Raw genomic sequence first — 22,047 nt, 5'->3', positions numbered from 1 at the left:
GAAAAGGGGGAGGAAAAGGGTGGACGGGCGTGTGGAGTTGGGCGCCTTGAGAGGAAGAGGTTTCTGTGAGGGGCTTTGAAGAAGAAGAAGCACGTGTGTCTGCGTGTTTAGGGTTGTGGGGTTCTTTTCCTCCTCTCAGAAAATACAAAAGGAATGCTTCTCTGCTTTGTCCTTCCCCTCCGTATAGGACGAAATGAAAGAGCCCAACGGCCCATGGCGCCGCTTCCCAAACTACATTTCCCAAGCTCCATCCTGGGCGGGGCGCGGGGGGGTATGAGATTGGTGCCGGCGGCGGGGAGAGGAGGATGCTGGAGATGGCGGCGGCGGTGGGAATGCGCGTGTAGCCCTGCACTCTGTGCCTCGCCTCGGGCCGCGCCTGAGTGAGGAGCTCCTGTGAGGAAGCGGGGCTGCCGCTCCGGGGCGGCTCGGGACTGCACCGTGCCAGGGAGCTGTCGCCTCCCGCCCAAGTAAGCCCCCGCCGGGCTCCTTCTCCCGCTCCACGGGGATGTGTGTATCTCTGTGTGTGTGTGTGTGTGTCTGTTTGTCTGTCTGTCTGTCCGTTCGTCCGTCCGTGTCCCTATCCGTGGCTCTGTGTAGGCGCTGTGGGTGCTGCTCAGGGACTCTGAGAGGGCAGGAGGGAGTGCGGGGGTGTGTGTGGAGGGTTGTGCCAGCCCGCACTCGGTGGCGGCAGGTTGCCTAGCGGGCATAGCGACGGGAAAAAGGTGGAAAATAAGTGTTTTTGTTTGCCGGACTTGGTTTCCTTTAAAGAGGAAAGGCCCGGGCTTGCAGGCTGCGTTTGTTCCCAATCCCGTCTTTTTCCCTTCTTCCCGCTGGAGCTGCCGGTGCCTGGCAGCCCCATGCCTCCTGTGCGAGCTGTGGGATCGAGTGTGTCCGGGTTCATAGGTATGGAGCTGTGAGTTTTGAACTAGGATAATGTTATTGTCAAGCCGCCTGCAAAGGGATTAGTCTCCTCCTCGCTCCTTCCCTCCTCCCTTCTTAAAATAACATCAGGTAGGGAGCAGAAAAGCTGATTTGTGCCCTGTATGACCGAGTTCTTTAGTCGTGTCACTGGGGCATCTTCAAGGCGATTACGTGGTGGAGGTTTTGATGTCGTCTGGTTATGTCTCCATTTACTCGTCTAAAAAGAATTTCTCTTGCAGAAGACTTGCATCAGAACTTTTTTTTTTTCCTGGTACTCGGTAAGAGAGAAGAGACCTCAGTTCTGTGACTTCGAAAACTTTTTATTACTTAGTGCTTGTAACAGAAGGCATTTAACAGTTCTTAAAAGTCTGTTATTTTGTTGCATTTCTTCATATAACTAGCAGTGTCTATCACAAATAATTTAACTAATGACATTAAGATTTCTGAGATTGTTTTCTGAACTATATAATCAGAAACTCAAGACACCTGGAATTAGCATTTATTTAGCTCACACTAGTGCAGTATGAAACCAAGAGGTGTAATATACTTAAGGAAAGCTGTTGCTGACAAAGAAAAAGTTTTTTGTATAAACAGTTGCATGTATTAGTATAAGCTTTAACAGTAGTTTGTTTCCTTTTCAGTAAAGAAGAATGTCCTTGTTTAAAGCTAGAGACTGGTGGTCCACCATACTTGGAGAAAAGGAAGAATTTGACCAAGGCTGTCTATGTGTTGCTGATGTTGATAATAGTGGCAGTGGACAAGGTAAATTTAGACTTGAAATTGCTGGCTTTTAAGCCACACTGCTGTAAGTTTGCTTTGACCTATGCATGCTGAAAGCTTGTTAGCCAGGCTAGTTGGCTGGTTAGTTTTAGGTCTGCTATCTTTAATGTGTCCTTGTAGGCTTAAGAAGACAAATTCAGTGCTCTCTGTCTTTTTATATTTGTATGTTGCTCAACATGTTAATTCTTGCTTGTGTTCTCTAGTAACTTTTCTTATGTCTTATTCCCTCAATGGTAGATATCTTTAAAATAAAGAATTTTCAGTTAGTCATGGGAGCAAACACATTGTGACTTATAACAACCTAAGGGGAGAAAAAAAAGGAAGGTGAGAGCTAAAAAGTTAAGAATTTAGAAAAACAAATGAACAGCCCTTTTGGTCTGCAAAATAAGTGACGATTGAAATAAGTGACGCTGCTTGAGTAAACCCTACTTTTCTGTGTAGTCATTAATAATGTGAAATGATCTTTGCTGTCAGGGAGAGTTTTTGTGTGTGTATTTTTTAAAAATTAATAAATTATTGGGATCTTTATGATATCATGCTCACCTTGGAACTTTGTTTTTGCCCAGTAGAGGTACTTGAGTTTGATTTCATTCCTGCCATACTCTTCGAAAATTATTTTAATGTAAGACTCTCCCTTTTCAGGACAATTTGAATAAAGTTGAGCTGTTACTGATTTGGTGTACAGCCTTTTTCAGTAGAAATTCATTAGAGTCATTTAGATTGGAAAAGACCTTTAAGATGATTGAGTCCAACAGCTAACACTCTGTGTTCACTACTAAACCATGTCCTTGAGCACCACGTCTACACGTCTTTTAAATACCACCAGGGATGGTGATTCAAACAGTTCCCATGGCAGTCTCTTCCAATGCTTCACAATCCTTTTGGTGAAATTTTTCCTAGTATCCCATCTAGGTTTTACATCCCCTGGTGCACGTCTAAGCCCTTCGCTGGCTTTGTTGCCCTTCTCTGGCCATGCTCCACCACCTCCATGACTTTCTTGTAGCGAGGGGCCCCAAACTGAATACAGTATTTGAGGTGCAATCTCACCAGTGCTGAATACAGGGGGGCAATACTTCTCTGGCCACACACATTCTGATACAGGCCAGGATGCCATTGGCCTTCTTGGCTGCCTGGGCACATGCTGGCTCATTTTCCAGCTGCTGTCGGCCGTCACCGCAGGTACTGTTCTGTTGGGCAGCTTTCCTGCAACTGTTCCCCAAGCCTGTTGTGTTGCATGGGGTTGTTGTGACTGAAGTGAATGATCTGGCACTTGGCCTTGTTGGACCTCATATGATTGGCCTTGACCCATTGCTCCAGCCTGTCCAGATCCTGCTACAGAGCCATCCGACCCTCTAGCAGATCAACCATCCCACCCAACTTCGTGTCGTCAGCAAACTTACTGAGGGTGCACTGGATCCCCTCATCCAGGTCATTGATAAAGACAATAAACAGGACTGGCCCCAGTACTGAGCTCTGGGGAATGTCACTTGTGACCAGTCGCCATCTGGGTGTAAGTCAGTTCACCACCACTCTCTGGGCTCAGCCACCCACCCAAATTTTGCCCAGTGAACAATGCACATGTCCAAGCCCTGACCACCCAGTTTCTCCAGGCAAATGCTGTGGGAAATGCTGTCAAAGGTTTACTGAAGTCTAGGTAAACAACATCCACAATATGTCCCCTGTCCACTAAGCTGGTCACTTTGTCACAGAAGGAGATAAGTTGGCCAAACAGAACCTGCCCTTCATAAACCCCTACTGGCTGGGTCCGATCCCCTGCATCCCATGCATACAAGTTGCATGATGGCACTCAAGATGATATGCTCCATGACTTTCCTGGCACTGAGGTCAGGCTGACTGGCCTGTAGTTCTCCAGATCCTCCTTCTGGCCCTTCTTGTAGATGGGCATCACATTTGCTAACTTCCAGTCAACTGGGAGCTCCCTGGTGAGTCAGGACTGATGATAAATAACAGGGAGTAGCTTGGTGAGCACTTCCACTAACTCTCTCAGTGTTCCTGGGTGGATCCCATCTTGCCCCATAGACTTGTGTTTGTGTCTAAGTGGTGTAGCAGTATGTTGCCCATTTCCCCTTGCATTATGGGAACCTCATTCTGCTCCCTGTTCCTGTTTTCCAGCTCAGGAAGCTGGGTACCCAGAGAACTACTGTTGTTCTGTTGAAGACTAAGCCAAAGGCAACACTAAGTACCTCAGCCTTTTCCTTATCCTTTATCACTATGTTTCCCCCCATGTCCCATAAGAATGGAGATTCTCCTGGGTCTTCCTTCTGTTGCTGATGTATTGATAGAAATGTTTTTATTGTCTTCTATGGCAGTAGCTAGATTAAGTTCTAGTTGGGTTTTGCCCCTTCTAATTTTCTTCCTGCATAACCTCGCAACATCCTTGCAGCCCCCTGATTCAGCTGCCCCTTCTTCCAGAGGTCATATCTCCTCTTTTTCCTGAGTTCCAGCCAAAGCTCTGTTCAGGCAGGATGGTGTTCTTCCCTGCAAACTTGTCTTTTGGCACATGGGGATGGCCTGGTCCTGTACCTTTTAAGATTTCCTTTGTTACAAATGTTCAGCCTTCCTGGGCCCCTTTGCCCTGCAGGACTGCTTTCTAAGGGACTCTGTCAGCCAATCTCCTGAATGGGTGAAAATATGCCCTCAGGAAGCCTATGACAGCCCTTCTGCTGTCCCCCTTCCTTCCTTCTCTAAGAATTGAAAATAAAATTTTGTGATTGCTGTGCCCACTACCGCCTCCAACCATCATATAACCTACAAATCCTTCTCTGTTCACAAACAACAAATCCAGTGGGGCACCTTCCCTAGTTGGCTCCTTCACCGGTTGTGTCAGGCAGTTATCTTTCGTACACTCCAAGAATCTCCTAGACAGTTCCTCTCTGCTCTGTTATATTTTCAGCAGACATCTGGTAAGTTGAAGTCCTCCACAAGAGCAAGGGCTGGTGATTGTGAGACTTCTTCAAGCTGCTTATAGAATATTCATTGCCTCTTTGTCCTTTTTGGGTGGTCTGTAACAGACTCCCACCATGATACCTGCCTCATTGGCCTTCTCCCTGATTCTTACCCATAAACACTCAACCCTATTGCTACCATCACTGGTGCTGACAGATATTCATGTATCTGCAAAAAATGCAATTGCTAAAGTTAAACTTTAGCAATTTAGAAGACAGAGCATAATGAACATTAATTGAATCACGTCAACCTATTCTTTCTTTTTAGGGTATTATTTGAAGCACTCTGCAGCAAATTGAATTCCACATGTACTATTGTACTGTGTAGTATCCTACATGTTGTTTTTGTTTGTTTGTTTTTTAGATAAAGTTATTGTGGGCAGTTATAAGGGATATCTCCGAATCTTTAATCCACATCCTGTGAAACCTGGAGACGAAGTACAACCCGAAGACCTACTCTTGGAAGTGCAGTTGCGAGAACCAATATTGCAGGTGGAAGTAGGAAAATTTGTTTCGTAAGTAAATGGCAGGTTATGGTGCTGTTTATTTAAGTCTTAGATGTGATTTCCTTCCTTTGTTTTGGAGGGTGAGTTTTCAGTTTCTAGATGGACAACTATTAATCACATCTATGAATCCAATAATATGCATTTATCTGCTGCTTGATTCATCTTGATATGAGAGAATTTTCACTTAAGGTATATATAGAGGATAATCTCCCGCATGCAATTTTTTAGAAGTATGTAGAACAGGAAAAACTATACATTGAAAGTTATCTTGTAAGGTGTTAAGAGTATGTGGCTAACTTGTTATGATCTAAGATGTAATACTGGCCATTTGTTTCCTGTTTGATAGAGGATAGAAGATCCTTAATTCCAATGAATTTAGTGGAAATAAGTGGCCAGGTAGAGATACTGTGACTCTGAGGAAAACACCTTATAGTTAATTGGCTGTAAGAGAATCTACTTAGGAGAACTTTATTTTAGAAATTAATTCTTAAAGGATTAATTTTAATTTTGAAATTAACTTCTAATACTGAAGCATGAACTTTATTTAAAAAATGGAAGTACTAACCATGGGAAAGATTAGGGCTCTGAGACCAAAGGGTCAAGTACTCCCAGAGTGACCCTGTGCAAGAATGATAATGCCTTACTGTGTGAAATGAGCTAAAACATTTTCTATGGTTGCAGCACAAATACTTTCTGTGCTGGAAATGCTACTTGGGTTTGGGGGAAGAAGAATGTGAGGGTTTGAAGGTTCCATGCAGCTCATACAAATGTGAATTAAAAAAAAGGTAGTGTCTGTGATTGCTGAATATGCTTGTTTGGAGGGATGATCCTCATATCATCCCTCCAAGAAGGATTAACAGCACCTTGTTTCAAATGAGGTTCAGACTAAACTGGGAAAATATCTGGGTTGCTCTTCATATTGGAATCTGAAAAAATGTTCATAAAGGATTAATTTTGATTTTGAAATTAACTCTAAACACTTCAGCATGAATTTAGGAAGATCAGTACTTCTGAGTTTTTATGCTAATATCTAACACCCAAACCTCTGCATTTGGCTCACATGTGACAGCAATTTCAACATGTTACTTGAATTTTATCCTGTATGAATTTTACTTGAATTTATCTGAAAATAATGTTTTTTACACCCTTCTTTACAGTGGTACTGAAGGACTTCATCTAGCTGTGTTGCATTGCCGAAAACTCTGTGTGTATGCTGTTTCAGGTTAGTTTACAGATCCAAGCTTTCCAGTGATTTTAAGTGTATTCTAAAGTTTGGATTAGGTTAATGTTAAACTTGGTATATACAGTGTTTGCTCATCATCTCTGAAGATCTGCAGTCATGTTCTTTCACTCAAGCCTGTGTAGGAGGAAACATTAGTAATTAGGTTTAGCAGAGGTTTGCTGGTCTGCTCCATGCCTGAGATGCTGTGATGTCTGTGATGGTCTGTGGTTAGCAGTGATTGTGAGCAATTAGTTCTCATTATGGTTTTATGAATTGGTGTTATTGTTCAAAATGCTAATGAACAAATGGTTGTATAATGCCAACCTGCTTAGCTCTTTAGAAAGAAACAATTACAATTCTTTCTGAACTCAGAAGTCCAGATAATTTTTTAGAAAGCCAGAACATTGGTAAGATAGCCCATGAGAAGACAGGAGGTTAATACTGGTAAGAATGTTGTAATGTTTTCTCTTAAATCCGCTTTCTTCTACTTCCTTTGGCTGGAAATTCTATATGATGTATTCTCTGTGTATGTGAAGAGCCAAGATGCGAAATACATATTCTATGCACTGATTTTTTTCTTCCATATGCTGAGGGCAAAGCACAGATTTAACAGTCGATTAATGGTACACCCATCTTCAAAATTCAATAGACAACATGGCATTGTTAATTTTCTCCATGCAGGGACACACTCTGTGGTTCCTTTTGTTACAAGAGCATGCTTTTCTTCTAGGAGCAGCTTGCTTCCTATTTACAGCCCTGTGGTCAGATAAGATTACAAAAATGTGCTCTCTTTTTAGATTCTCTTTGCCTATCTGGAAACACCTGTGAAAGTGATCTTTGCTGAGGAGGGATTCTTTGAGAAGTACTGCAGTCTTCATGGTTTCCATTTGCTGTAATAGTGTTTATGCCTTAGGACTGCAGCCTACGAGTACAATTTTTATTAAAACAATTTATTTTAAAATTTGCATTAGCAGCACCCAGTAAGTCTAGAAGTCTTTAGTAGTTATAATATGCTGTTTGGTCTACATGGCTTAAGCAGCTAAGTAATAATAAAAGTAATATTTTGCAACGCCTTAATAGACTTTTCATACTAATCTGTAAACATTTATACTTTAATGGTAATTTCTGTGATCTGAGTGGGTACTCTCAAACAAGCTCCTTTGAGAAATAACTATCATTATTTCTTTGTGCTTTTAAGGAAAATTATGCTTTCTTAAAGTGGAATCTTTACTTGCTTTGTACATGTTACCATATCTGTTATTCATAATAAAATCACTATCCTGCTTCTCTGACAAATAAAAGCACCTTCAGGGCTGACTCAAGTATGGCCTTGGTATTGTATTACAGTCATTGTACACAGACTGGCTACTTTCTAACTGCTGATTATCTGGTTACTAGTCAACCAGGGCCTTTCCCCTCATGTCTATTCCAGTCTTTTCCCTAATGTGGGCCTGCTTTAGGTGTAATTGCTTAAAAACTATGTTTGATTTGATTGGAGAAATTGCCTAAAAGGTTAGCATAAGCTGCAAGTCTTTCATAGAATATTGCTTAAGTTGTTGTTGGAATAATCTTTGTATAATTAAAGCTGTGGTAGGATTTAGCACAAAACACCTTTTTCCCAGCTGATGTGTGTGACTGTTCTCAAAAGTTTTGGTTTATTTTTTTTCCTTGCTAATATTAGTCCTTAAGTATTACTTTATGCAATGAAGTTTACTTTCTCCATGGTGTTCAGGAAGAACTTGATTCTTGGAAGAGGAACTTTAGTTTATTTAGAAAGACTTTTAATTTCTGCTCATTCCCTGAAGGAAACAGGAAGTTAAAATCCATGCAGACATTTTCAGAGAATGTGATGTATATCACAAAAATATTTTTGCTACCATATGTTTGTCTTTTATCTTTGCATTGCTGACCACTGCATTCAATTTCAGGCAAAGTAAAGGCAAGTGATAGGTGTACCCTAAACATAGCTTTGTCAAATTGTAGCTAATGACCAGCTACAGCTTAATTTGTGGCAAAGACTATTGCAGCTGAGGCTGGCTGTTGGATAAAGTATATTTACCAGATAGCTAGAGAATCATAAGAATTCCCCTTTGAGCAGGCTTTTTTTCTGATCTTAGAGGTGCATCCAACATGAAAAATACGTTTAAATAATAAAATCTCAGCCTCTTGCGAGGTCTTTATAGTATGTTTAGTATAATGAGACCTTATTTCTGGTTCTGGCCTTTAGGAATTTTGTAGCTTGGTGGTTTTTTCTTTCAGAAAGCAGCAGTGTGAGCCTACATATCCCAAAAGTCACTAGAAATTAAGTTACATTTTTTTCAGATTGTTTACACTCATACCCCTTTACTTCTTCCACAGTGTGTGGATCAAATTAATAAATACTTACCCTTTTTTTTTGTAGGAACTCAGGGGAATGTGGAGCATGGGAACCAGTATCAGATTAAATTGATGTATGAGCACAATCTTCAGAGAACTGCTTGTAATATGACTTATGGTCCATTTGGTGGTGTAAAAGGTAAGCTCCTTGTTGTATATTCTTTATAATTAGTTGTTTAACAGAATTTTGAAAGGCATCATGATGCTGCTGTCTAGAGGAAAACATCTTTCTATGCATGATGGTACTTTTTATCTGATACATATTGAAAATAACTCAAGTTCAAATGAGCAAAGAATATTAAATGCAGAGTAGTTATTTTCTCACATTTTGAACTGGATATGAGTCTACAAGGAAAACATTGATTTTAAAAAACATGACAAAATTCCTGGCTCTTCCCTTGTAAAGTACTTTAATATCTAAAAATAATTGTTTTCTTCTATGCTTTAATTCTGTTTTACTTTTCTGCACTTGCTTATCCTGGACAAGTTAAAAAGTTAACATCTTTTGCTGAACCTAAAGCATAAAATGTCTTGAAATATGTGTAATGCAGACTTCTGAAAAAAATACTTAAACTTTGATTGGAAAAAATAACAGTGGACAATAGTATTTATGGTGTGTCTGTAGATTTGAATGTGTTTAATAGATAACAGTCTTTTTTGACTTTGTGAATGTTTTTTGTGTTCCCATGTGGAAGCATTTAGATTGGCTTTGCATAATATATCTTTCTGTTCAGAAGTAGAGATTGCCCAAAAATATTGGGGGTGGCAGTCATCAAAAAAAGTAGTGTCACTAAACTGTTGGCAGTGATAGTCACTTTCCAAGGCAGAAAGTCTCCTGCATCAAGATGGCAAATATATACAGGCAGTTCCTCAGTTCTCGGCCTGTAATAACCTTCCAGTAATATTGCTGCAATGCCTTACCCTAAATTCAGGCTTGTCCCTGGGCTTAAATTCAGCTGACCAAAATCCTAACTGATTGAAGAGATTTTCACCTACTAATTTCTTATAACTGCCTTGGGGAAAATGGTCAACTCATGTGAGTGAGAAGGTATAAATGCCATGAGCATCTTGAGGAGTGAGTGTATATGGTATGGCCTGTTAAAAGCGGAAAGATGATACAGAGGTTCTTAAATCTGAGAAGAGGGAATAATGTTCTCTGACACTTTACAGTGGCGTTGCAGTAACAAATGTATAGGGGATTGTAAACTATGTGTTGTGAGTGTCTGGAATGGTTCAGAAAGAATAAAACAAGTCAACATGTACCACCATGCAGTTCTGCAGAAGAAATTCTCTGGATTTTTGACATGCACGTTTGTTTACCATGGAGGTCTAAGTAGAGGTCTGACTGCCAGCTCAGTCTTGATGCCAGACCTGTCTCATGAGCTGTGGTGGATGCAAATAATCTAATGAAGAAGGTGTCTTTGCAAGCTAGGGACACAGGAGGTAATGTTTACCCTAGAACCTACTCAGCAAGGTCTGACACAACTCAAGTTTGGCCTTGCCTGACCAAACACTTTTCAACGCCTAGGATGGTCAAAATGAGGGCCAATCCTGACAAAGCAGCAAGAACAGCAGAAGGAACTCTGGTAAGTTCTGTAAACTTTTCTGAGTTTTCTATGTTAGCATGCCACACTAATTTACTTTTCCTTTTTTCTTCACCATGTTCCAGTTCACATAGGTGTGTTTATTGCTGTTGGACAAAGAGTGATCTCAAATCATAAATAAGCAAAGGAGGCAGAGATTTATATTATGTAATGAATAATACACATTCATATTGTAAAATCAAGTTGCTTTCTGTTTAAGACCTAAATCTAGGAAAATTATAGTGAGTGTTCAGGTACCTAATAGGAGGCTAGTAAGGCATGTGTTGAAGCATCTGAGAAATTGGCCAAATGAACACTGAGGAAAGTTCTTTTTGGGAAATGAAGGAATATTCTTTTGTTGGTAGATTTCCTGGACTGAATGTTCTTTTTATGTGGCTTTCCTGGACTATCTGATTAGATTTCTTATCAAGGATATGCTTTTAATCTTGCCCTAAGCCTTTTGTAGTATATCGATTTTAGTTCTTTTAAGTATCATCTTTAATATCTTTCTCTCTCCTTGAGGCTTATAAAGGACAGTATTGTGTTTTTATTTCCATCTTGCAAGACCAGCCAGAGTGAACCAGAAAGGAGGTCTATCAAGTGCTGTTAATTTTAGTAAACAAATGCCTGTCCTGGTCTAGCCTGCCATGCTATCTATGTGTATCTGTGTTTGGCAGGTGTTCTGGTGTGCCACTGAGAGTCTGTAAATAAATAAACATTTTTTTTTACTATCAGCCTTCCACAGGCTTCTCTGGAATTCTTTTCAGGCATCTGCTAACAGTGTTTCTCATCTTCAGTAGAGGTTAATTTATGGTGGTGCTGTAAGCCTGCAGCTATGAACTTGCTTTGCTAACAGTCTAACTTCTGTACCACACTCCGGAAGTAGAATAAAAAAATACAGGGAGAGTTTTTGCATTTATTGCCATCTGTTACTACTGTGACTAATATGTGTCTTACTGCTATACTCAAGCATGTTTGAAACAATGTGAGGGTGAAAGAGACACTTCACAGGTCATGTTCTTAGAACTACTGAAGCAGACACAGGAGAATGGCAGTTGAACAGAAGGAGAAAAGCATGCATTCAGGGAAAGCATACCATGGGAGTGTTGGGGAGGAGGGTGAATGTCAGTCCCCCAGGAGCATAATTTTTCATTTGAGTAAGTAAAGAAGGCTGTAGGAGTTGACACAGAGAACTTGATCTATGAAGTTCCTCAGTCTTGCTCGGATTTCTCTTGCTGAAGGTTATGCTTTTTTCTTTTTATGGAGCTCTTAATCCTTTACCTTCACTGGTAAAGCAGGGCATTCTACTCAGCCATATGATTTAACATTGACAAAAAAAAAAAAAAAAGATTGAGTTTGCAGTCCTGAAGGGTATAGGACAGGTGAAAAGTAAAGTCAGGACCCTGAACTTTAGGAAAGCAAACTTCCCACTCTTCAAGGTTGGACCTTGAAGTCCTCGAAGTCAGTTGGACCCCTTGTGAAACTGCCTTCAGGGACAAGGAGTCAGAAAATGACAGATCTTCAAGGATGTCTTCCATAGAGTGCAAGAGCTCAGGATCCCCAGGTACAAGAAATTGGGAAAGGAAGGCAAGAGATTGGCAAGTCTGAGTTGAGACCTGCTGGTCAAACTAAAGGGCAAGAAGGAAATGCACAGCCAGTGGAGGCAGGGAGAGGTGGTCTGGGAAGAATATAGGGATGCTGTCTGGCTGAGTAGGGATGGGGTCAGAAGAGCAAAGGTACAGCTGGAGGTGGACTTGGCAAGGGGTGCAAAGAACAAGAAGGGCTTCTACAGGTAGGTTAACCAGAAAAGGTAGGTCAAAGGAAGCAACACTGGCAAACTGGTAACAATGGACGAGTAGAAGGCTGAGATACTAAATTTTTTTCCTCAGTCATCACTTGCAATCGGTCTTCCCACACTCTCAAGTGGTAGAGAGCAGGATGGGGACTGGGGGAGCAAAGTCTTTCCCACTGCAAGAAAAGATTGGGTTCATGACCACCTGAGGAACCTGAACATACATAAATCTGTGGGACCTGACTGAGAGGCATCCCAGAGTCCTGAAGGAATCGTCTGATGTAGTTGCCAAGCTACACTCCATGGTTCTTGAAAAGTCATGGCAGCAGGTGAAGTCCAGAGTTACTGGAAAAAGGGAAACATTTAATGCATTTTAAAAGGGCTGGAAAGGAGCATCCCAGGAAGTAGCAACTTGTCAGCCTCAAATCTGGGCCTGGAAAGATCATGGAATAGAACTTCCTAGAAGCTATGCTAAGGCACATGGAGGACAGGGATATGACTCAAGATAGCCAGCACGGCTTCACTGAGGGCAAGTCCTGGCTGATCAACCTAGTGGCCTAGTGGTAGAGTGCCATGGAGTAACTACATCAGTGGTCAAGGTAAGGATTATGGATGTCATCTATCTGGATTTCTGTAAAGCCTTTGACACACTCCCCCACAACATCCTTCTCTCTAAATTGGAGAGAGATGGTTTTCAGGAGTGGGCTGTTCACTGGTTGATGAATTGGTTGGATGGTTGCATCCAGAGAATCATAGAAAATGCTGAGTTGGAAGGGATGCATCAGGATCATCTAGTCCAACTCCTGGCCCTGTGCAGAATGTGCTTCTTGAACTCAGACAGACTTGGTGCTGCGACCACTTCCGTGGAGCACCTGCTCAACCACCTTCTGTGTGAAAAGATTTTTCCTGATATCTAACCTTAACCTCCCCTGACTCAGCTTCTTGTCATTTTCTCAAGTCCTGTCACTGGTCACAAGAGTGAAAGACCAGTACCTGCCCCTCTACTTCCCCTCAGGAGGATGCTGAAGACCACAGTGATATCCCCTCTCAGTTTCCTCTTCTCCAGGCTGAACCAATCTAGTGCCCTCAGCTGCTCCTTAAAAGGTTTCCCCTCCAGGCCCTTCACCATCCTACAGAAGTATAGAATGACAAATGTTATTCCTTGGGCATCCGTAGCAGGACCAGTGCTCTTTAATTTTTTCATCAGTGATCTAGGCAGTGGGATAGAGTGCACCCTCAGCAAGTTTGCAGATGACACCAGGCTGTGTGGTGGGATTGACACACCTGAAGGACAGGATGCCATCCAGAGGGACCTGGACAAGCTTGAGAAGTGGGCCCATGGGAAACTGACAAGGTTCAACAAGTCCGAATGCAAGGTGCTGCACCTGGGTCTGGGCAATCCCAGACATGAGTACAGACAGGGAGATGAATTAATTAAGAGCAGTCCTACAGAGAAGAACTTGGGTGTTCTTATGGATGAAAAGCTGGATGTGGTGCAATAGTTTGTGCTCACAGCCTGGAAGGCCAAGCATGTCCTGGGCTGCATCAAAAGCAGTGTGACCAGGAGAGTGAGGGAGGTGATTTTCTCCCTTGTGAGACCCCACCTGCAGTGCTGCATACAGTTCTGGAGTCCTCATCACGGAAAAGACCTGGACCTGTTAGAGCAGGTCCAGAGGAGGGTCATGAAGATGATCAGAGGGCTGGAGTACCTCCTACGAAGACAGGCCAAGAGAGTTGGTGTTGTTCAGCCTGGAGAAGAAGAAGGATTCAGGGACACCTTAGTATGGTCTTTAGGTACTTAAAGGGGGCTTACAGGAAAGCTGAGGACAAATGTTTTAGTGGGGACTGTTGTGATAGAACAAAGGGGAATGTTTTTATACTAAAAGAGGGACAATTTAGATTAGATATAAGGAGGAAGTTTTTTTATGAGGGTGGTAAAACACTCAAGGTCAGATTGGATGGAGTTTTGTTCAACCTGATCTAGAAGATGTCCCTCATTGCAGGGGGCGGTTTGGACTAGATAACCTGTAAGAACCCTTCCAACCCAAACCATTCTATGATTTGATGATTTTAATGTCTTTGGAGTTGTTTCATGTATTGAAGTATAGAAACAAATACCACTAGATGTGTATTTCATTCTCATTCAGCTTTCTTCAATGTAAGTTTTTGCTGTTCTGTCCCTGCTAGTTTATGGCAAGCTTAGACCCTTGTAATGTTTTGGTCTATTAGACAGCACATCTCTTTGGCTGAAATGTGATGGAGATGTAAAACATACAAAGTACAACTGTCACTTCTCAACTGTTGATTTTTTTGTCTCTTGTATTAAGAAAAAAGCTATTAGTTATTTCTCTGTTGGGAGTATTGTGAAGTAAAGAAACCTATTTGGTAGCCTAGTTGCTAAATTTCATTCTTGCTAGTGTCTTCAGATTAATTATTTGATCTATGAGCAATTTTCACATATGGAAGAATTGACAAAGATGTTCTCATAACAGGAACAGATGAAGAAAATCAACAACCTCATTTATTCTCATAATAGAAAGTTGAAACCTAAATTAAAGAAACTATCAAAGCTGTGGAATAGAAAACCCAAAGACTGAGAATTTGACCAGTGGCTTGCATAGATTAACAGTGTACATTTTTCTTAAAAATAGCAGTGTGACTTGTGGTTGTCACCACTAGATGGTCCTCTTACAACACTTACCAGTCAGCATTTCTATATCTGCATTTATCCTTGAACTGATTCTACAGGTGTATTTACTGCAATATTTACTGAGCTGTAGAAAACACAAAAGCACTTTCTGAAAACCTCTATAGCTAAAAGTCTTATTGATTGAAACAAAATGTATTCTGTTGGTTGTAGAACTTTAGCAAAAAGGTGAAATGAACTTGAATCTTTTTTTCAGCAGAAATGTTAAAAGCCCAGAGGTGTGAGAAATAACTATGAAATCCCTTATAAGTTTAGCTAGAATTCTAAACAAAGCTAATGGAAATGTTTCAAAATAGTAAATGGGAAACACCTACAAAGATGAAAATATAGACGTCAAGCATAGTGTAGGCAGGGTTAGCTGGGACCTACAACTTTAAAAATCTGTGGCAAAGGATTATAATGCAGATCTTTACAGTTCTTTGCTGCTTTAGCTGTATGTTTGTTCCTGGCTGTCTCTGAACACTGGTGCTAAAATGAAAACAACGAACTATCCAGAAGGGACATAGGAAGATCAGCTGTTGCTTCTATATTTAAAAAAATCAGTATTGTTAGCTCAGACTTTCAAAGGTTGAACTTAACTTGAAGACACTGCCTTTGTTGTTTAGAATGCGTGTCTCCTTTTCTTGTTTCTGAACTCTTCCTCCTGGTCTTAGAACTATAAGTTGAGTTTGTCATCCAGTGCTCCAATTCTAGCATATGGGTCATTTTAGAAAGGATGATTCATGATAAAACCATGAGTCAGTAGTGCTGAACCCTGGTTTTCAACCAAGTAAACTCTTAACCTAGCCACAAAATGTCACAACCCTTAAGTAATGAACAGATTGTAAACTTCATGTTTTACTTCAGACATAAAATTTAAAAACCTTCAGGGTACTCTACCTTAAACTGCCTTTTTTTTTAAAGAAAATGAAGGTGTAAAAGCATATATCTTTATGATTTATGTTGCACCCTGACTTATGATGAGGACTCAGCTGTACAAAAATTTTACTTTATATAAACCCATTCATCACGTGAGTTTTATAAGGTCAGGTTATACTATTATGGCATCATGCAATTACACCACCAGAGACTGCTGGGCTAAGAATTCAACTGTCATTATATGAAATGATGTTTGCTGATAGTTTACAGTATCTTGGAAAGTATTTTCTATTTTCACATCTGTAGTATGTTGTTCTGAGTCTTTATGAGTCAAATACCAATGACCTGGTATTTGGCTCAAGCTCATAATTTTAGATGATGAGGTCATTAGAGAGGTTAAATTTGGAGGCAGCCTGGGCTGTGGTGACCCCGCCCTGGTTGAGTTTGTGCTCTCAAGGAGCATGGTCTTGGCAAGAAGCAAAGTCAGGACCCTCAGCTTTGGAAGAGTGAACTTCAAGATGTCTAAGGAGTTGGTGAATGAGATGCCCTGGAAAACTGTCCTTAGGGGCAAAGCACCTGACCAGAGCTGTCAGCGCTTTAAGGACACTTTTCTTAGAGCGGAAAGCTCTCCATCCCAGTGTGTAAGAAATCAAGCAAGGCAGGGCAGACATGGATGTGGATGAGCAAGGATCTGGTCCTCAAACTGAGAAGTAAGAAAGAGATGCACAGCCAGTGGAAACAGAAGACAGGTGACCTGGGGAGAGTACAGGGATATCATTTAGATGGTGTAGGAATGGGATCAAGAAAGTCAAAGCAGTGATGGAACAGGACCTGGCAAGGGATGTTAAAAATAACAAAAAGCTATTCTGTAAGTATAAAGGTCAGAAAAGAAAGGCCAAGGATGGTGTACTCCCCAATAAATGACAAAGGAGAACTGGTAACAACATATATGGAGAAGACTGAGGTACTCAATGAGTTTTTTGCCTTAGTCTTCACAGCCTGGAAGGCCAAGCATGTCCTGCGCTGCATCAAAAGCAGTGTGACCAGGAGAGTGAGGGAGGTGATTGAGACCCCACCTGCAGTGCTGCATACAGTTCTGGAGTCCTCATCACGGGAAAGACCTGGACCTGTTAGAGCAGGTCCAGAAAGGTCCATAGAAACAGTCAGAGGGATGGAACATCTCTCCTCCAAAGACAGGCTGAGACAGCTGGGATTTTTCAGCCTGAGGAAGAGAAGGCTCTAGGGAGACCTTGTGGCCTTGCAGTATTTAAAGGGGGCTTACAGAGAAGAGGGAGTGTGACTTTTTACAAGGGCAAATAGCAACAGGGAAAAGGGGAATGGTTTTGTACTAAAAGAAGAGAGGTGTCCCATCCCTGGGATTTTTCAAGGCCAGGTTGGATGGGCTCCTGAGCAACCTGATCTAGTGGGTCCCTGGGATGAGCAGTGACATCGTCAACTAGACCAGATTGCTCTGAGACCTGTCCAGTCTGACCCTGAATATTTCCAGGGATGGTGCATCCACCACCTCAGTGCACAACCTGTTCCAGTGTTTTACCAACCTCCTTATTAAAAAGTTCTTCTTTATGTCTAATCTAAATCAACCCTTTTTCATTAAAACCTTTGCCCCATGTCCTATAACAACATGCTCTTCTAAAAGTTTGTCCCCATAAATAATTAAGAATTATTGTACTTGGCTGGTAAACCCTAAGTGATGGAAATTTTTTTTGCTGATTGAAACTCACTGCTGAGTGAAAGCTTCTGATAAATAAGTTGCATATTTTTCCATTGTTAAAAGACAGAAATGGAGTGAAGCAAGTGAATTGGATATAATGTTTTAGTTAAGAATTCCTTTTCTTATTCTTTATCACACAGTGTGCCTCCAGTTCAGTTTTTAGGGCGTAAATCTGGTATTAATATAGAAATAGTGAAGTCTTATGAAGCAATATTCCATATATTGTTTAGTGTTTATAATGTTAAAACAATGTTAATTGAAAAACAGTGAGAAGGGTTTTTTTTTGGTAGATAGGTAGTGATTGGATTTTGAGCCAGTATTGTTACATTTTGTGATTGACATAATTTGGTCATCATTTTATATCATTCCCATGTTTTTTTGTTTGTGGTTACACCTAAATCATGTAGGCCTAGTTGTTCTAATTAAAATACTGATGAATTGGATCTGTTTCACCTGTGCAGAATTTTGGTTAATCAATTTACCATTGTTGACATCAGTTATATGAAATAATAGTAGTAAACCATCTTCATGTAAAAATATTAAAACTCCTTATAGATATATAATCACAGAGATTAGTTGAGATAATTATCAGCTGCTTAAGAATCTAATGAATTTGCATATTGGCACAGTAAAAGATTTGCAGAGAATGGGCATTAAGCAAAACTAATTTTTGACTCAGTGTAAATAAATTCATATTACTTCATAATTAATTTTTATTGTCTTTTCCTAACATGATGTTTAGATAATTAGTGCTGAAGTTACCTTAATTTTGTACCTGCAACATACAGAATAAACTCTGACCTGTGCCTTGACTTTGTCATGTCCATATTGAAGGTATTTAGGCATGGTATGTTTTCCTGTCTGTAGAGTAATCTGAGAAAGAAGGCAGTAGTTTGGAAAATGACTCTTATTCCTACTTTACTGTCTTCTTTTGAATGGATTAGGGCTTAGCCACCTTACAGCTGTTAGCCTAAGTCCTTCTATATCTTGAGAAAGAGTCAATGTACTTCTTGTGCCTGACTGTTCTTAAAAAGAGAGATTTACTGATGTGGAGCCTGCTTACAAGAAATGATGGTATTATGCTTTCTTATAGTGGAAGAAAAGTGCCCTTATTACTTCTTTGAAAAAGTTTGCAGATCAGGCCACAATTTCATTCTTAGCCTTGTTTGCCTTGAGTGATATGACTTATGTTTGAGGAAAGTATATGCAATAAATTTCTGCTGAAGTAATGTGAAGAGTGGAGAAGGGCTTTAAAAAAAGCCACTGTTACTTGAAACTTAGGCAGCTTTACAGATTATCACATAAATTTCCTGTGGTCAGTTGTGCATTAGACTGAATGCTGGGCAGGATAGCAGCTCATATATGAACAAACAACGGCGTGTAATGAATGAACAGTAAAATTCTCTGCTTTGAGGACTGGTGAATGAAGTGCAGGTTTCCTGAACTGCTCTCTGAAGTGCTTAGGAAGCGTGTGAAGGATCATATGCTGTAGTAGGAGGATGCCCTTTCCCAGGTGAGGATTGAGTTCTGTGGTTGTTCTTCAGGGTGTAAGTGGTACATTAAGGTGGGTTTAACATTAAGGTGTATAAACACTCTGAACACTTCCAGTTTTCTTTCTCATTTAAAAATTTTTTTTTTCAATTTTTAAGATTTTTTCGCCTTAAGAACTCAGGAAAAGGCATAATGATAGCTTGCCACTGGGGGGCAGAATCTGTTGGGTTGCTCTTGAATAGAATACTAGTTTTATTTAGTGGCAGACTGCATAGTTTAATAACTTTGCTTTCTTAGCTGCTGAATTATTTTGGAATGGCGTTTACTTATAGATAATGGTTTTGCACTGTGAAAGCACCTGTTACTGTTTTGTGTGATTCCACACACTTGCATTATCTAATAGTTAAGTAATAAGTGAATTAATCATGGTTTTCTATAACTCTTCAAATGAGTCGATAAATGATTTAGTATTGGATTCCCCTAATAAGCACAGGCTTTGAAATTTACTTTTTCATCTGAAACCTTCATGTCTTAAGTTGGCTTCCAGAGTAGTTCTGATTTATTTGAAGTTGTTTCATGGATACTGTACCAATAAAAGCAAAGGGAAGGAAGAAAGAAAATACAGCTTTGACATGAAAAAGTTACAAGCAAAAAAGTGTGAAAATACCTTGAACCTATCTTTTTCTCATCAAATGGCCTTGAATTCATTTTACTTTTATTATAGGACTGGCCTAGAGGCAAAGTAAATTTGAGTGTTACAACAAAGAGGGTGCTATATGGAGGAATTTTTTAAAATAATGAAATACAACATATGCATAAACCATGCAGCCTTGTAACAGGAAACTTTGTAAGAAGTTTGTACAGTAAGACTGTGGTTAACTTTTCTACAATTCTGCAAGAATAAATTTTATTAGGTGTTAGTCAGAAAAAAAATTATCAGCTGAGTTTTATGCTGTAAGGTTAAATGATTCTTATGACTATGTTTAAATACTGGAGAAGTATAAATTTGGACTTTGATTTATTGGCTAATTCTATTAAGGAACAGAATATTTAACTGTTGCCTTCCTGTTAAATTGCTTCTGCATAAGGACAGATTTTTTGAAAGGTTTGGGCTTTGAAAGTTTTTCATGGAAGAGATCTGCTGATGACTACTTTTAAATGGTTTCTCACTTAACTTTGGAAAACTGTTAGTGTTTTGGTATTTTTTTTTCTATTAATAAGGGAGTTAGAACCTCTTCTCTAAATTGAGCATGTGAATGGAAAAATAATCAAGGAAAATATTCTCTGAATCTCTTACCATCCATTTCCTTTTACCTTCTTCAGCTCTTCTTAACGGTAATGATTGTAGCCTAATGATCACAGCCTAACTGATATAAAAATTCTCATTGCCTTCAGTATGCCAGAACTTTGTCTTAATTATGAATTGCTAGATTAATCTCTTAATCTGCAATTTATTTAAAAAAAGCACTATAATTTAAGTGAAGTAAAACCAATTGCAGAAATACGTAACTTTGGAAGCAGTTGTGTCTGTAAGTGAAAGACTTGTTTTTCAAAACTTTGGTAAATTCTATATGATACATTTTCTAATTTCCCTTGTTGAAGTATGGTACCCAAAAGTGTGCAGTCACTGTGCACTGGCAGTATAAAATGTTTTGTATCTTACATGTGGGGGGGTTATGGCTTCTGCAGTGCTCCTGCCAAGAGTCAGTGAGTGCCAAGGCAGAACAATAATTACCTCATATGTTTTTAATAGCACATATATATTAATAATGACCCAATCTGTCTTTTGTCTTTTTGGTGACATATTGTTGACTCATATTTAATTCACTGTCCTACTCTAATCTCCAGATTCTTCTTCTTAGTGCTGTTGCCTGCCATTCTCTGGTTTCCTGTGAGTCAATTGCCTGAGATCACATCAGATGTTTTATTTCAGTTTAGAGATGCTGTCTCTAAAGTTTAGAAATGCAGTATATGTTATTACCCTGTCTAATAAATAGTTTGGCATGATGAATTTTCTGTTACTTAAAACCTATGTACAGCTTTATTATTTACATATGTACTTTCTCCTTTAAATGTTCCAGCATTTCATGTGAATGCATTTGTCTATAAGATTTGTTTGCTGACCCATATTTCCTCCAAAAGAATGCAGTTTTAGTTTCTAACTATTTAGTCTATTTTGTCTTCTCAAAGGGTCTTTCAGAAGTGTGTGTATGTAGCTTTTGTTTATTTTTCTAGTGGTCATCAATGATTACTCAATTACAAAAAAAGTCTCTAACCTATAGGAATTTATTTGGAGGGTGACCAAACCCTTGTTAGCTGCTTTTCCTAGAGGATTGAAATGTATCTTGTACGAGCTATAATGCTTTATACTAATTTATTTTGGGTTATTATGTTTGGTGCAAATCATTCCTATCAAAAATCACTCTACTACATCATTGTGGTAGCTTAGTCCCTAAGTACCACACAGCTGCTCACTCACTTTCTCCCACATCACCCTGGTGGAAAGGGGAGGAGAATCAGAAAAAGGTAAAACCTGTGAGTTGAGACAAGAACAGTTCAAAATTTGAAATAAAGTATGATAATAATGATAATGGCAATAAAAAAAAGAGATAAATAAAACCCAAGATAAACAAATAGTGCACAGTACAGTTGCTCAGCACTCCCTGACTGACGCCCAGCCTGGCCCCCATCAGCGATCAGCCCCTCACAGCCAACTCCTCATCATTTGAATGTTCACAGTGTGCTTCCAACAGTATTAAAATGTAGGATAACAAACTGTTCCTGCTTGTTAAACCTGTGATGTCTTTTCTGAGACTGCCAAGAAGGAAAATGGTAGGATGGTGATTTTTTTTGATGTAATTCAGTGACTCATTTTACCACAAAGCAAGAGTTAATCTTTTCTGTATGTTGGTTACTGGCCTAGGATATATATATACAAATGACTTGAATGTGAAAAGTGGCTGTGTTTATGTGGTGTTTTTTTTAGCAAATTAAGTCAAGTTGTTTATTTCTAATTTTTTAGGGTATATTTGAAACTTCTTGAAGATATATTGGACTTTCATCTAATACTCTACAGTAAATTCCCACTTTTGTGTTGTAAGCTTCTGACCATC

General features: G+C 39.8%; 1 protein-coding gene across 4 annotated transcripts in view; it reads left to right on the top strand.

Annotated features, from left to right (window-relative positions):
• The first annotated feature begins 276 nt into the window (after positions 1–276).
• BBS9 (Bardet-Biedl syndrome 9) overlaps positions 277–22,047 on the top strand; it is a 291,720-nt gene continuing 269,949 nt past the window's right edge. For 3 of the 4 annotated variants that reach the window (XM_042043379.1, XM_042043378.1, XM_042043380.1), the window contains exons 1-5: positions 277–467; positions 1,563–1,683; positions 5,032–5,182; positions 6,331–6,395; positions 8,797–8,910. In XM_042043379.1, the coding sequence (XP_041899313.1) occupies positions 1,572–1,683; positions 5,032–5,182; positions 6,331–6,395; positions 8,797–8,910 (442 nt within the window). In that variant the 5' untranslated portion in view covers positions 277–467; positions 1,563–1,571. Of the gene's footprint in view, positions 468–1,562; positions 1,684–5,031; positions 5,183–6,330; positions 6,396–8,796; positions 8,911–22,047 lie in introns of those variants that run through there. The other variant, XM_042043382.1, reaches the window with a different exon arrangement.

This window comes from Corvus kubaryi, unplaced genomic scaffold, assembly GCF_017639235.1.
Source record: "Corvus kubaryi isolate FWS band 111438036 unplaced genomic scaffold, C.kubaryi_AGA036_p1.0 37398, whole genome shotgun sequence".
NCBI lineage: Eukaryota > Metazoa > Chordata > Aves > Passeriformes > Corvidae > Corvus > Corvus kubaryi.
This window is presented reverse-complemented; position numbering and strand designations above follow the sequence as displayed.